Source organism: Kogia breviceps, chromosome 7 (genome assembly GCF_026419965.1).
Source record: "Kogia breviceps isolate mKogBre1 chromosome 7, mKogBre1 haplotype 1, whole genome shotgun sequence".
NCBI lineage: Eukaryota > Metazoa > Chordata > Mammalia > Artiodactyla > Physeteridae > Kogia > Kogia breviceps.
The window spans coordinates 54,733,089-54,750,170 of record NC_081316.1 but is presented as its reverse complement, the minus strand read 5'-3'; the positions used below and the strand labels follow the sequence as shown (position 1 = coordinate 54,750,170).

Here is a 17,082-nt window from a genome sequence, read left to right as displayed (position 1 = left end):
TGAGGTCACATCTGTTAAACATGGGAGAGTCCTATTGTATGACTTTTATCCCGCAGATAGGCCAGGTAGAATGGTGACAGTGTGCTATCTATTGCTTGAAATATTTTCTTTTTAAATAGTCTGACTTGATGAATTTTCCTACATTTCTCCCTTGGGATATCATTCTATAGCTTAGTCTTAAAGTATTCTCATTTGTCATATTATCTAATTTATCTTTGGTCAGTTGTGTTACATCTTTGCCATTTTGTCTGTCAAAAGTTTATAAATAGCAGTCACTCCCAATGACATTAATCATTCTGGGGCCAGTCTTCCCAAGACTAGCACTTATCGTTTTAGTTGTTTGGTAGCTTCTCCTCATCTCTCTCAGAAATTTCTCTGATTGCAGTTGACCCTTGAACAATGGGGAGAGGGTGAGGTTTGGAGTGCCAATGCTCCCTGCAGTGGAAAATCCCCCTATAACTTTACAGTTGGCTCTCAGCCCCCACCCCACCCCCATATCTGCTGTTCTGCATCTGTGGATTCAACTATCCCAGGATCTGTAGTACTATAGGATGTGTTTAGTGAAAAAAATCGGCATGCAAGTGGACCCGGGCAGTTCAAACTCGTGCTGTTTGAGGATCAACTGTTTAGTTGCCTTCTGACATATGGATTCTTTATGCCATGTAATGAAATACCAACTCCATTTTAATATAGTACTGAAGAATATAATAGTCTGTGTGAGTGATCAAGTCATCCTCTTATTCCAGAGCCTTCAGGAACCATCTACACCTTCCATGTAAATCCCAAACCTCTTTACTAAGCATTCAGACCAATCATCTCAGAAGTAACCTCCCTCCCCTTGTACTCCTATTACATTGTCTTTATACCTCTAACATGAGAGTTAAACATAGCTTTACAATAGAGTTGCAGTGCATAAGCGCTTAATTTATGTGAATTCAAGTCTATGTAAAGCTGAAAAAGAATAATTTGATTTAAATATTTCAGTTTTAACCACCAGTCCTTTATCAGTTAGAGTTAAATCAAAGAAACAGAACCTCTATAAATGATAGAAAATATGGGATTTATCATGGGCATTAGCTCTTACAATTATGTAAGAGCTGCTTAAGCAGACTGTGTCTGGTGTTGGGCCTAAAGTCAGCAGGGCAGCAGTCAGGAAGGAAAGTGGTCATAAAATGGGATAGAGTAAGGAAAGATTGGAACTGGTGAGGACAAGCTGGGACCACAGGGACAAAGTGGAACCTGCATGTGTCTCTCATTGCATCCAACTTCAGTGATATGAATGACCTGTAGGATAACGTGGTACCTTTGGCCACACTGTTGAACATGCACCCAGTTGAGGATTCAGAAAAGCTGAAGGAGAGACCTGGTGGGAGCTGGAGAGCTGCAGGACAGGCTGCTTGCCCATGCCAACATGGTGAGCCGCCATGATTAGTGCCTGGCCCTAACATGATTTTCAGAGCAAAACAAGTCTTCTGCTTTACTTCTGCCTTCCAAGTCTCACATAAATTTCTCTTTTAACTAACCCTAACCTAGAGTCATACTAAATTTCTCTTTTAACTAACCCTAACCTAGAGTCATACAGGGAAGGGGATTCTGAGAAATGCAGTTCCATCTTAGCTAACTTGACATACTACAAAGGCACCATAAACCCTTGAGTTAGCAAGGGGTTGAAGATATACATCTGGTAATTTTCTTTCTTTTTTTAAAATGTATAAGGACATTCATTCTATTTTTTTAAATATAAATTTATTTATTTTTATTTTTGGCTGTGTTGGGTCTTCATTGCTGCACACGGGCTTTCTCTAGTTGCGGTGAGTGGGGGCTTCTCTTCATTGTGGTGCGTGGGCTTCTCATTGCAGTGGCTTCTTTTGTTGCAGAGCATGGTCTCTAGGCATGTGGGCTTCAGTAGCTGTGGCATGTGGACTCTATTTGTGGCTTGCGGGCTCTAGAGCGCAGGCTCAGTAGTTATGGTACACGGGCTTCATTGCTCCGCAGCATGTGGGATCTTCCCAGACCAGGGCTTGAACCTGTGTCCCCTGTATTGGCAGGCAGATTCTTAAGCACTGTGAAGTCCCACATCTGGTAATTTCCAATCTGTCTCAGTTCCCAAGTACCTGTCATAGTGTAAGCATCTCACCATGCTGAGTTCAATTCTACTATTGGGTTGAATTTTTCAAACAAGACTGCTTTCCTAATCACCAGCCAACTGCTTCATTACATGCTCACCTGAAGAAAGTGATCTGATCCAATGCTGGAGAGAAAGACTGGCTGTATTGGGTTTATGAACCCAGAGGTGGTATATGGGTCTCCAACATGGTACTTTCCTAAAAAGGTATTTCTAGAGTAATTTTGCCCATATTCAGTTTTCAATTTATGCTTTGTCTTTGGAACCAAATCCTGCTTTTAGAACCATCTTCAATAAATATTTATTAAATGTGAATGAATTGTATATAAATTGTGAATGCATTGCAGTAGGGATTTTCTACTGCTGTATTTCTCTTAGCAAATAGCAAAGTGCTTGATACAAATTAGATATTCAATAGATATGGATTAAATTATTTATTGCAGATTTTTATTCTGGTGCTGTGTAATATTAAAACAAGAGTATGTATTTTTTTTTTCAGTGAAAATAGTGTCTGTATTTACATTTTTAAAAATTGGGGTCAGACTTGCAGTCAGTGAAATGCACATGTTTTAAGTGTACAATTCTGTAAGTTTTGCCAAAAATGTACATCTGGAACCAACACCGCAGTCAAGATATTGAACATTTCCATCACTCCAGAAAGTTCCCTTGTGTCACATTGCAGTGAATCCTTACCATTCATAACCAACTACTGCTCTGATTTCTATTACTGTAGAGTGGTTTGATCTGTCTTGAACTTCAAAAAAATGAAATGATATAGAATGTACTTTTTTGTGTCTGGCATCTTTCATTCAACATGTTTTTGAGATTCATCCATGTTACTGTATGTGTCAGTGGATTAGTATTCCATTGTATTACATTGTATAACTGGTTTATCCATTCTTCTGTTGATGAACATTTGGGGTTGTACTTAGCTTTTGGCTATTATGAATAAAGTTGCTATGTACATTTGTGGACAAGTTTTGTGTGGACATAAATTTCTTTTCTCTTGGGTAAATGTCTAAAAGTGGAGTTGCTGGGTCATGTGGTAAGTGTATGTTTAAATTCCTAAGAAACTGCTAATTTTCAGAGGTGGTTGTACCTTTTTAACCTCCACAAGCAATGTATGTTTTTTTACATCCTTGCCAGCATTTGGTGTTGTCAGCATTTTAAATTGTATTGTAAATGTTTTCTTTTTCAATAGGTTTCTAAGTTGCCCTGAATATGAGCCACTGAATTTTTTTTTAACATCTTTATTGGAGTATAATTGCTTTACAATGGTGTGTTAGTTTCTGCTTTACAACAAAGTGAATCAGCTATACATATATATATGTTCCCATATCCCCTCCCTCTTGCGTCTCCCTCCCTCCCACCCTCCTTATCCCACCCCTCTAGGTGGTCACAAACCACCTAGCTGATCTCCCTGTGCCATGCAGCTGCTTCCCCACTAGCTATCCACCCTACGTTGGGTAGTGTATATATGTCCATGCCACTCTCTCACTTCATCACAGCTTACCCTTCCCCCTCCCCATATCCTCAAGTCCATGCCCTAGTGGGTCTGTGTTTTATTCCCGTGAGCCACTGAGTATTGTGTATGCTTTGGGACCTGAGTAAAAGCAACTGCTCATTCAGTGTGGGTTTTGCAAGGCAAGTTGGAGCTTGCAGAAAAGTATATGTACATTGAAGTACTTTGGAAAACTTTGGCCCAGTTTGTTTGTTTCAGTGTTTACATGAATCTCTGCACTCTGCCTGTACCTCTCTCTCTCTGTCTCTCTTTCTTTGGTAAATTATCTCTAAAATATTATTAAAGTAATCCATGTTCTTGGTAAACAGTAAATAAAAGAGAAAAGTGAAAGGTTCTCTGAACTCTTGTACTTCTACACACAATTTCACGGTATCCAAAAATAACCATTGTTAATATTTTTTGTGTATCTTTTCTCAAATATTCTATGTATTTACTAACATATATATCAATATGCATATATAATTACATATATATGTGTTTTTGGAACAAATAGGATCATATTATAAATACTATTCTGCAACAGGTTTTTACTTAATAATCTTGAAACTTTTAAAATATCAGCACATAAATGTAATCTTTCTTTTAAGCAAACTCTTAAAAATGTATTTCAAAGTACAGATTTATAATTTTATTAGTTCCTTATGCTGGTTATCTTAGGCTAATTCTAAGATTTAGCATTACAAACAATGTTGCATACACATTTTTATTTTTAATGTATCATGCAGGTATATCCAAAGAGTGAATTATTAGCAGTGGACTTGCACAGTTTGCTCAAGCTTTATTTTCAGCTGAAGAGTATGTAGTTTCAGGACATGCACAACTCATTGGAAGTTGCTAGTAAACACAGGATCATGTGTGTGTGTTTCCACAGCCTCTTTTGTCAAGAGACCTTTGACAAAAGGAAAAGATGACCTTGAAAGAAAGGTCTTTGTCTTTATCTTTTGTAGATCCTCCTTTGGCCATCTACAATTCACTAATAATTAGCAGTCATTCATAACCATCTTCTGAAACTGAAGACAGCTTTTCTAGAGACTAAAATTGTCATCACCATAATTCACTCAAAATCTAATCTGTTATTCTAGGAAACTAATATATTTTTACAATTCCATTATTATCTTAAGATAGAACAATAATGCTGATATTGCCACTAAAAATAGCTGGCTGGGCAACTGTTCAGACAAATGTCACAGAAGAGTTTGCCCTTTGCTTGTTGCCGATCCATTTAGCAATCTTCTCTGCTTATTTCCCCAAAAGATTTGAGACATCTATGCTGCAAGGACAAGTGCTTCAAGACACAACACCATCAGTAGACTAAAGGGCAAAAGGCAGATGGTAAAAGGGAGGGTGAGGGGAACTTATTTTTCCAAGAAACTAGCTTAAGAAAGGCCCAGAACTTAGTTCTGAGCTTCTTAGTAATCAAGGTAGAGAGAGAAAGAGGCTGAGTTATAGAGCTTGCCATTTTCTAGCACAGAGGTTCTCAGTTTTATTAGATAGAACAATTCTTCTTTTTATTAATTAAAAAAATTTTTTTAAATTAATTAATTAATTTATTTTTGACTGCATTGGGTTTTCGTTGCTGCGTGCGGGCTTTCTCTAGTTGGGGCTACTCTTCGTTGTGTTGTGCTGGCTTCTCGTTGTGGCTTCTCTTGTTGTGGAGCACGGGCTCTAGGCACGCGGGCTCAGTACTTGTGGCTCACGGTCTGTAGAGCGCAGGCTCAGTAGTTGTGGCTCACGGACTTAGTTACTCCGAGGCATGTGGGATCTTCCCAGACCAGGGTTCGAACCAGTGTCCCTTGCATTGGCAGGCGGATTCTTAACCACTGCGCCACCAGGGAAGCCCTCTTTTTTATAACAAATATTTTGTAATGCCTTCTTATTATCCTGAAATGAGGTTTATGGATAATACACCATATAATACAGCATACCATTTAAAATGAATATAAAGTCATAACTCTAGTACAGAAATTAAAGGTAAGTACTGTATAGTAAAATAATACATAGTTTAACACGTATATGTCCAGGCATGACTATGCTGGAAGGCAAATAAAGTTACCACATGCTTTATCTATAGGAAGAATCACTTTGGATGCAACAGCTACAAATGCAGCTTAGTTCAGGTGTGTTGGCTACTCAGCTACCACCAGCCTAATTGATGGTGATGATATAATTTTCCTATAATTTTTTCCTATAATTTTTCCTATAATTTTACTAACTGAAGAATTCTTCTTAAATCCTGAAAAAGAGCATAGTCTCCCCCCAATTTACTTGGGTTTTAAATTCTTAGGAAATTAAGTGATATTGAAATTGAACAAAAATTTCTTTGTATTTACATGTAAAGTGGATTTTTTTCTAGGCTCATAAGCAGCCTTTTTTTTTTTTCCTTCTTACATGGAAGTCTGATGAGATATGAAAAATGGTGCAGAATGTGGAACAATTTTCACTGTGCAGGACTTCCCTGTGCATTGCAGGCTGCAGAGCATCTCTGGTCTGCCCACACTACATGCCAGAAGTTCTTCCCCCCCACCATTGGGACAACCACTTTAGAAATCTGCTTGGCATTATTTGTTAAAATCTGCATTTCTCATGACCCAGTCATCTACTCTAGTTATATACATATCAGAAATGGGTATATATGTGCATCAAAAATTGTGTTCAAGAATGTTTGCAGCAACATTATTCCTAATGGCTCCAAATGGAAACAACTCACATCCCCTCAACAGAGGAATGGATAAATAGTGCCATAGTCACACAAAGGAATAACATGCAACATTGAAAATGAACAAATTGCTACTGCAGAAACCACGGAGAAATCTCACAACGTTTAGTGATAGAGCCACACACAGAAGAATACATACTGTATGATTCCAAAAGTTCAAACACAGGTAAAACTAATTTATAGTATTTGTTGGAATAATGCCTGGTGGGGGAATGAAGTGCGTTTCTTTGGTACTGATGGAGTTCTATTTCTTGATCTGGATGGGGTTTACATGGGTGTGTTTGCTTTGTGATAATTCATTATCAGCAGAGGAGAGAGTATGAAAACAATTCTACAGGATGAGATTGGTTAAGTGTAAAAGGAAGGGGGAAAAATGCCTGTAATGAAAAAAAAAAAAAGTCAACTCCCTCCCCAAACCTCCTGCCCTCCATTTCCTATGAGGGGAGCCTAGGAAAAATCAAACCCGAGAAACAAATTCCGGCTCACTCAAACCCTCAAACAGACCCAGAGACTCAAAAGTCCATCACGCGGAGCAAAAGGTTATTCCCAGATTTTGTCCAAGGTAATTACAAAAGCGACCAAGTCTCTTTGCTGCTCAGGGTAAGAGGGTAAGGAAAAAACAAAGTTAAAAAACATTAAGTTACTTCCCAATCTCTTCCCAGAATCACCCGGGCCACCTGGGACCCGATCCACCTAAGGGGGCGGGGCCGAGGCCCTACTGTGATTCCCTGGCAACGGAGCAAGCCTTTGTGGCCTCGTAACACACGTGTGCTCCTCCCTCCCCGTGGCTGGCCTGCCCTCCCTCGGTCCCCATACCTTGCTCAGCGCTCGGGCATACACTCTCACTGGGCCACTTGGTGGTCTCGAGGGCTTGGATTTGCACTTTCTGATTCAAGTGCCAGACAGCTCTCTGAGTTCCTGTAGTGGGAGCGTTTCCGGTAGAGCCAGAGTGGGGGAGAGACAGCGAGAAAAAAATTTTTTAGAAAGAAAAAAGAAAGAAATCAAGATTTGGTAATTTTTATTTTTAAGGCACATCCAAATTTCCCAGGAGAGTGGGAAAATCACGTTTGTGTAAACTCCATATGAAGAAGGAAGAAAAGAGACCCTTTGAAGACCCAGCCAACTGGAGACTGGAGATGTTGGACACCATCGTCCCTTCCCCGCAGGACCTAGACAGGCACGTGCTGCACACGCTGCCTTCGCTGAGCAAGGAGGGTAAGCGACATGGGGCAGTGGGCCCTGGGAATGAACCTTTACCTGCTTGGGGGTCAAGGCGGAGACTTTCTTCCCTATCCCTTGTCTCTGGCGGGCCTTGAGTGGGCCGTGTTGCCTTGGCAGCCTCACGCTGGACGTCCAAATACACTTTCTTTATTGACTTCTTTAATGAGAGAAAGGGGCCAGCTGGTTTTTATAAATTTATTTATTTTACTTTTGGCTGCCTTGGGTCTTTGTTGCTGACAGCTGGCTTTCTTTTCTTTCTTTTTTTTTTTGCGGTACGCGGGCCTCTCACTGTTGCGGAGCACAGGCTCCGGACGCGCAGGCTCAGCGGCCATGGCTCACGGGCCCAGCCGCTCTGCGGCACGTGGGATCCTCCCGGACCGGGGCACGAACCCGTGTCCCCTGCATTGGCAGGCAGACTCCCAATCACTGCGCCACCAGGGAAGCCCTGCGCGCTTTCTTTAGTTGCGGCGAGTGGGGCTACTTTTCCTTGCAGTGCGTGGGCTTCTCATCGAGGTGGCTTCTCTTCTTGCGGAGCACAGGCTCTAGGTGCTTAGGCTTCAGTAGTTGTGGCTGGTGGGCTCTAGAGCGCAGGTTCAGTAGTTGTGGTACACGGGCTTAGTTGCTCTATGGCATGTGGGATCTTCCTGGACCAGGGCTCGAACCTGTGCCCCCTGCATTGGCAGGCGGATTCTTAACCACTGCGCCACCAGGGAAGCCCTATGGCTAAACTCTTATTATTTTGTCTTGCTTGACTGTTTTCCTTCGTTTTTGCATTTTCTCACTTCTCTGATTAAATTTGCTCTTTGGAACTCGGGGAAGGCCTAGGAGGCTAAAGCTTTCCTACAAGCAATAGGCAGGGGACACAGAGGGTGGGGGTTTTGTCCCTGGGAAGTCCCCACAGCGTCCTACTAGGTTTCAGAATTTAGTAGGTGAAATGGATCAGTTGAATAGGGAGTGGAGGGGTGGTGAGAGTGTTCTTGGCAGAGAGAATAGCAAGAGCAAAAGCTCTGGAGGGAGGAAGCATGGTGTGATTGAGGAGCTGAAAGAAGGTCAACATGCTCTGTAGCACTATAGCTGCACTAGGGAATGTGTTCGTAAAGGAGGCTGTAGGGAAATGGAGGGGTCAGGTTAGGCATGGCCTCATAAGTCACGTTAAGGATGTTGGCTTTTATGTTCAGCCTGGGGGAAAGCTGTTAAGTGTTTTGAGTGGAGCTAAAGGAGGAGCTGAAAGACATGGTCAAGTTTGCATTTTGAGAAGACTGGAGTGGTGGCAATGTGGAGAATGAATTGGAGGGTCAAGAATGCCTATAACAGTAACCTAAGTGAGAATGAGTCATCTGAATTCACTCGTGGTTTGAATTGGTAACAGTAAAAACAGAGAGAAGTAGACAGACTGAAAGGCTATTTGGAGAAGAACTCTACAAATTATAGTGATGGACTGGATATAGAGGTGACAGAGAAGGGGAGTTTCAAGGATGCCTTCTGAGTCCCCAGCTTATATAACTGAGTAAATGATGGGACCATTTGTTGAGACTGAAACCCTGGGAAAAGGACAACATTTAAGGGAAGGAAATCCAAGTTAAAGTGCCTTCGTGAGATATCCAAGAAGGCAGTTGGGTACACATGTCTGCAACCTCAAAAGACCAGAGGGTGTCTGAGCTTCTAAGTAAACTTTTGGGGTCATCTGCATATTGGTGGTCATTAAAGCCCTGGGCATAGATGTGACTGCTTAGGCAGAAAGTATAGAGTGAAAGGGGAAGGCGGCTTGGGGTTGTGTCTTGAGAAACTCCAACATTTAATGGCTGGGTTGAGGAAGGTAAGCTTGCAAAGGAGACTGAGAAGAAATACCTAGAAAGGCAAGAAGAAAACCCAGGAGAGAGTAGTGTCACAAAAGCCAAAAGGGCAGGGACTTAAAGGAGGAGGGAGTGGTCAGAGAGGTGAACAATTAAATAAGTCCATTGAATTTATTGACAAGGAGACCATTGGTGATTTTAGCAAGAGCTTTATTGATTGAATGACAGAAGCCGAAGTCAAATGACTATTTACTTAGCTTTCACAAATGACCCACTGTAAAGGAGATGAAGATAAACTCCCAGTATCAGCAAAACACACAAATTAATTTTTCATCATTGTGTGTATTAAGGCCTGCTGCTTTCATATGTTTCACCAAAGTTTAATATTATGTAGTTATAGTACTTAGACGGTACCATCATCATTTTACAGATGTGAACTGGTTGAAACTATTGAAGACTACACAGCTAGCAATCCATGAAGGCAGGAAGGCTGTAGTTCTTCAGACACACAGCACACTGGTGTTTCCACTGTACTGTGCTCTGGGAATATGTTTCCTTGTCCAAATCACTCTGTAATAATTTGCTGTGTTTGTATATCAGTATTTTAATTTTAGAAGATGTCTTATAAAGTCAGGGGGCTTATCTTTTGATATTAATATCTATTTCAAGTATATATTATTCTATAATTTACATAATGGGCACTTGGCCCTTTTTTTGTAATGATTATATATATAAGGTACAGTATTCCTGCTTGGAATACACTTGGCATTGTGTTTAAAAATATGGTTTTGAATGCACAAAATGTTTAGAATTTGAAGTCAGATGAAGGTTGAATTGAATATAGAAGGTATGTTCAGGGATTATTTTTTGTGATTCTTGGTATTTCAGCATTTGATTAACATAAATAATAACCTCAGCTTTCCTAAAAATATAAAAGTAGCATATTCTTTAATTTGCTTTTTAGACTGGATTGAAATTATTTTTCTTTTGAGATTTAGTGATACCTTTTCTGATACTTTGGGATATAGAAAACATCAAAGTTAGAAATCACAGTCTGTAAGATTTCCAAATCTATTCCATTTGAATTGCAGGAGTCTAAAACTTTCTAAAGGAACTCTTGTACATGTTTTCCTTTTCCTTCAGTGAAAAATATCAAATTTCAGTTTAGAATAATAACTCTGCTCTTATATGACTTTGCCTATTAGATTTTATAGAGTAAAACGACACAGGGGACTTGACTGTATCATTCAAATGAGGAAAGACAATCTTCAAATTTCTAATTAAGCTCAGTCAAGTCTTTCCGCTAGGGTTTGGTTGCAAGCTATCTAGTTTCTCCTGGCCCTAATTAAATCATTTCCTTTGGTTAGATTGTTTTCCTGAAATTTGAGCTTCATATAATGAGTCTAGGTGAAAGGCTTCACAGTTTTGCTCTGAAACGTCTCCATGTAAGTCTGGATATTGAGATTCTGTATCATTAGTGAATTAATAATATTTTTAGTCATGATGACAATTTGAACTCAGAAAACAGTTGGGACTGTTTGAAAGCCCTTCTTAGTTCTTAGCAGCCAGCAGTAGAATCCTTTTGTCTGCTGGGGTGCGGGGGGGAGCAGTGGGAAATGCAGTAGGATGGGATAGAACAGAAGAAATACCTGATTATCGTAAACTATATATCGTGGTTTGGAGTAAAGGGCAGAATCTTGGCATTTGGCTCACTGTAGCATGCAGCCCTAGTTTTCTTGGTGACTGAGTAAGTTTCCTGACTAGGTTTGGAATGGAAATGTCAACACAGACATAGTTTTCTATATTTATGAATATTAGTTATAACTAGAGTATACCTTCATATCATACATTAACACTTGAGTTATTGGCAACTACTTATTTTTCTACCACAGTTTTTTGGGAACACAGCTCAGAACAAGAAAATAAGCCTAGAAGGCCTCCCTTTGACCATTCAAAAGCAGAAAGGGCAAAGTACTAGTAGCAGAGAGAAGCAACAGCTGGAGTCCAACAGTGACAAATGAGAGTGAAAAGCAGAGTCAAGAATTTAGCCAAAATAGAAGTACAGAAACAGTTAATGTACAGACAACAGCCTTTCATGCCTTAGTGGCCCCTGGCCGTCTTCCTGTGTTATAGAATAGTGCAAGAATGAATGTGCATGTTAATCAGATACTAGAGTAGACCCTTAGAAGTTTGTTGAATGGGTCATTAATAAAAGGCTATATTATACTTGGTTAACTCTATTTATAGAATAAAGGGAAAGGAGTGACAGATTTCCCTTTATTCTAGGAATATTTTCTTCAGAAATTTCTTCTTCTTCCCCTCTACCTCCTCCCTTCCTCCGTTTCCCCCATCCTTTTCCTCCTCCTCTTCCTCCTCCTCCTCCTTCACATTTTGGGAACTTAAAGGGGTAAGCTTTACTTACCAGGAAAATTAACTTTGGAGAATGACCTTATTTTCTGTTAATTCTAAATTAATTAGAGATTACTGTTATTGTATTCTGCATTTACATTTTAATTTATTAACACTAAGATACTATCACGGGGTGCTCTCATAAATTATTTTTTGTTTCCTTTGAATTTCAGAAGTCTCTACTATTTGGGGGAATGTGTCAGAGTTCGTGGAACGGCAGTTATCCCTACACAAGGTAGGATTTATACTTTAATTTTTTTTTTTTTTTTGCGGTACGTGGGCTTCTCACTGCTGTGGCCTCTCCCGTTGCGGAGCACAGGCTCCGGACACGCAGGCCCAGTGGCCATGGCTCACGGGCCCAGCCGCTCTGCAGCATGTGGGATCCTTCCGGACCGGGGCACGAACCCATGTCCCCTGGGTCAGCAGGCGGACTCTCAACCACTGCGCCACCAGGGAAGCCCTATACTTTAATTTTAATGTAGGAGGTCAAAGAAGCTTTCCTCCTTTGTCTCATGTAGTTTTGCTGGGAGCAGGATAGCAGACTTTAGAGCCACTCAGTTTAACTTGCAGTTTTGAGATTTTATGATGCTCACACTTAGGACTTGTGGGTAGTAGATTTAACAAACACGGATTTCACCCTTAGGTAATGAATTTGAAAGTTCTGCTCCCCTGGTGATAGGAAGTGCATCGCTGGTCAGCCAGGGTGCATGTAGACAAAGTAGGTGAATTCTGTGCATCTGTGATCTGATAGTTCTTGGCGTGGCTATAGAAGGATATGATGCTTTTTGTTTTGCCTCTTTGCAGGGGTTGGATTTTAATTGAAATATAAGAAGGCAGTCAGGAACTGAACTCAACTTGCCAAAATTGAGAAACTTTGCCCAGGGCTGGGCTCTTTCCTCCTATCAAGTCTTAAGTTTGGATGCCAAAGAACTGATCGTAGGCTTGGCGAGTTTGAAGGGAGCTGGGGTGTTGTGAAAGTTTTATACCCTGCTCAGAGGTCCCAATATGACAGCTCTTGAGCTGAATTCATCCTTGAAACCTATTTTATTTGGTCTGATAATTTGAATTAGTCATGAGCACTTAAAATTGGAAGAGTTTATGCAAAGTTTTGTATTTATTTCTCAGAAAATCAGCAGATTAACGATACCAGTTTTCCTTCCCTAGATTTGACACTTGGCTGGAGCTGACAAGGGGCTTTCCCCTTTAGATGGGGCATGCACTCCTTAGCCATCACATTCTCTGGCTTGATACCTTCACTCTGTTGCATTCTTTCTTTGCTCCTATAGGCATTTGAGTTTGTAGCCCTTGATGTATTATATTTCCAGGGAGACAGAGACCCAGTGTGAGAGCCAGGAGTCTTTGCTTCTACCCTCAGCCAAGGTCACCACACTGCAGCATGTGTCTTGGATGTTTTGTGTTGTCTGATTTTAAGTGAGGGACATAAAACCTAAAAGAATGAGAAAGCAGAGATTCTCATGACCCCTTAAATCCCCCTCTGATGGCAAGGGATTAAAATTTAAAATGTCACACAATTTAGGACAAGAGTAATCTTAGATATAGATTAAAAGCAGCTATGGCATCCATACAAGTTTTCTTCGTCCTCATAGCCTTTGAATGATATGGAGATGACGGATCAGAAAAGCATCGTGGATTGATATATTTTATACTTATTTGGAAACTTAGAGTCGTAACATACTGAAGCTGTAAGGAATCATAAAGATCATTGAATTTTAAGGCCCACGCTTAATTCCCTTCATGTTTTTTGTGATAACAGTGCTAAGGATTATTTACAGTGAATTTTCTTTGTTGTTTTCTTTCCCCTTCTTTGTCTGCTCAGGGAGTTCAGATTCCAGGACTTGGAACTTTCACTTTCACGAGACAAAAACTTGATGTGGGAAACAACAAGTTTATTCTAATTCAGAGACCCGTGTTTATCATGGTGGAGAAGTTAGTACAGATCCATGGACTCAAACAAAACAAAGTGTATACTCCTGGTAAATATATTTCATTTTTAAGACTTTCCCAGAAGGTGACCAGCCTGGGGATAAAAATGAAAGGGCAAAGCTTGCCCAGTTGCTGCTTTATTGGTTTCTGATTTGAGGAGCTCTCTTTTCACGTGGTACATTTGGCAGAGAGAACGGCCAAGGTAGGAAATTATATACAGTCTTCCTGCGGGCCATTTTAAATCTCAGTAACTTAAAACCTGATGTGACATCAAGGCAAATTTATATAAAAGCACATCACCAAGTCATACAGATTTTTATTCATATTTCAGATCCTAAGAAATTAAAAGTGGTTATAAAGAAGAGAAAGTTAGGGTCACAGGTTGGAAGAATCACAGTTAATATCAGCTAGGAAAAGACTACTGTGTTTCTATTATATATAATCTAAATTATTAAAATTTAAAAGTTATCAGAAGCTTAATAATTCCGTAAAGACTTAATACCGTACACATCTCTCATACCCTAAAATCTTCCTTCTTTCTTCCCTTCCTTGTTCCCTCCCTCCCTTCTTCCCTCTTTTCCTTCCTTCTTTCCTTCCTTCCTTCCTTCCTTCCACAAATATTTACTGAGGGCCAATTATGTGTCAGGCCTTGTTCCAGGTGCTAGAGACATAGTGGGAGATGTGATGCCTGCCACAGGACGCTTGAATTCCAGCTTTAATGTGTGGCTTTGTGACACCTGCCCTGGTTACTTAGAGGCCTTTGGGGGCTTCTTTCCTAATTTCTGGTTGTGTTCCTTTTGATCTTCCTTATCATGCCTTCGTGCATCAGACTCATATATGGATGAAGAGAGATTGTCTACCCCCAATGCCAACAGGGGAAAAGGCTAAAACTTTCCTTTATGTTAACAACCCTGAAGGTTAATTTTCAGAGTAACTTTCCACCAAAAAATGATATATTGGAAAAACAAACAAACACCAATAAACTATACTTAGAATTCATTATGCATATATTCTGTATGGTGAGTTTGACAGATTTTCCAGCCTATTTTTTAACCTAGAATTTTATGACAGAAGAAATATAATATCCTAATTCATCAAAAACCTACCAAATGACGTGAAAATAAAGCCAATTTTTTTTTGCAAAAACATTTGTGCCTTAGAACAGGGCTTATTTTGCATCTTGGATTTTGTAGTGTGGTCCAAAAAAGTACTTTAGATTTATAATTAATTTTTTTAGGAGGTGGAGGAAATTTCAGAATTAAACAGGTATGATTGAACTCATTCATAAGAACAAAGACAGTTTAGCGGGGTTTTTTTGGCCATGCTGCACGGCTTGTGGGCTCTTAGTTCCCCAACCAGGGATCGAACCCGGGCCCTTGGCAGTGAAAGCACGTAGTCCTAACCACTGGACCGCCAGGGAATTCACGACAGTTTAACTTTGGGGTGACGATTCTTCATCATTAATTAGGTAACTAATAAAACATTGTACAGTGATTCTTAAAGATTATTAAGACATGGTCCTTGCTTTGAAGAGCTCAGAATCTAGCATGGTAGATAAATATATAAGAAAATGATACAACATGACTAAGTGCTGTAAAAGCAACATTGATCAGAACTGGATCATTGAGCAGAACTGGATCAATGCCACAGGAGCCCAGAGGGGAGGATGCCTAACTCTGCTTGGGGAGATTTAGGAGGATGACATGCCAGGAGGTCTTAAAGGATGATAAGATTTTGCTGGCAGTGGAAGGCATTTCAGGAACAGTGTGAACAATTCAAGCATAAGGGAAAGAGTGAAGCGTGTTAAGGGAATAACAGGTGCTTCTGTGTGGCCAGGGCATTTGACTGTGGAGGCAAGTAAGAGGTTTGTAAGTGTGAACTTGTGAGGAGCCTTATATGGTTTGATAAGGACTATGGAATTCATCCTCTAGGCACTTAGGAGCCACTGACATTTTTTGAGCAGGGGATTATCTTGTACTGGTCCAGTTTTTAGTTTAGGAAGGTAGCTCTTTTAAGTAAAGTAGTTTGGTAAAATATGTGAAAGCCTGAATGTAGGCAGTGGCTATCCGGAGGAAGATGAGGGAATCTACTCATGAGGTATTTCAGGTGTAGAACTGGTGGGATTTTGTTACCAGTGGAGAGCGGTGGGTAGCAAGAGGAAGGAAGGTATTTAGGATGACTCAGATTTCTCAGAGAATAGATGGATACTCATGCCATTAACTGCCATAGGGAATGAAGGGGAAAGGCAGGCTGTGGTGGCAGATAAAATAATGAGTTTGCTTTTGGACATGTTGAATTTGAGATTCCTTTCAGGATGTTTAGGTGTAGATAATTTCAGAGGTCAGGAGAGGGTTGGAGACTAGAGGTCAGGATTAGGATAAATTTAACCAGGAGACAATATAAAGTAAGAAGAGGAGACAGACAAAGACAAAATCCTTTTAAAACAAACACCATCTTGTAAGAAGCAGAAGGGGAAGGAAGCCAGCAAAAGAGACCAAGGAGGAAGAAATTGGAGAGCAAAGAGTGGTGCCATGGATACAAGAGAAAAGCGAGGGTATAGCCCGCAGAAGTTACAGAGAAGTCATGAGAATGAGATTTGCAACGTGTCTGCTGGCTTGTCCGTCATGAGATGACAGCATCCTTATATAAATGGGCTGGAAGACAGATTGCAGATAGACGTTGGGCAAATGGGAGGGGAGAATCTAGGGGGAGATGGTATAGAATCACCATTAAATTGTGCAGGAGGCTGTGGGCTGATATAGGGAAGCTTGTGTATTGTAGAGCTGGTAATTCTCATCCTCCAGCAGTAGTAGACATTGGAAAGGCTCTAAATTAATGTTTTGCTGAGTGAATGTTTAGAATGTCCGTATCTTCTCTCTGTCCTGGTCCTCTATCAGTGGACCTTGTCTACTGTCTCTCTTTCAATTTATCATCTTGATCATCTTTCCTATTTTCCCTCTTTTCTGACTTGTGGACCGTGCATAGCTCCTATATCTGTTCTAGTTGAATAGACCCTGTGCTGACTTTCATGCTAGATATAACCATATTCCCCTGCACTGCCATTTATGGACTCATTAGAGAGGAAAAGCTGTCTGCAAGTCACTCAGACTGATACCCTCTGATAAGACCCACTTTTGTTTGAAAGGTAACTTCTAGTGGAGATAACTATCTTTTCAAAACACTTAATGTTTGTAGATATTTATAATCATTTAAAAATGATATGATAACTGGAGGGGAGAGGCAAATATTGCTGCAGCGTGTCCTGAAAGGGGACTGAAAACTTCAGAAAACCCTCTGATGAAGAGGAACAGTTAGTTATAAATATGTCTCCAAGGGAAAATAAAAATCTTGT

At 40.3% G+C, this 17,082-nt stretch overlaps 1 protein-coding gene across 5 annotated transcripts in view; it reads left to right on the top strand.

The window, feature by feature from the left end:
- The window catches only part of CCDC81 (coiled-coil domain containing 81), a 113,536-nt gene that overhangs the window by 15,349 nt on the left and 81,105 nt on the right, over window positions 1–17,082 (top strand). For all 5 annotated transcript variants that reach the window (XM_067038315.1, XM_067038314.1, XM_067038317.1 and 2 more), the window contains 3 exons: window positions 7,393–7,578; window positions 11,960–12,021; window positions 13,624–13,780. In XM_067038315.1, the coding sequence (XP_066894416.1) occupies window positions 7,446–7,578; window positions 11,960–12,021; window positions 13,624–13,780 (352 nt within the window). In that variant the 5' untranslated portion in view covers window positions 7,393–7,445. The remainder of the gene's footprint in view (window positions 1–7,392; window positions 7,579–11,959; window positions 12,022–13,623; window positions 13,781–17,082) is intronic.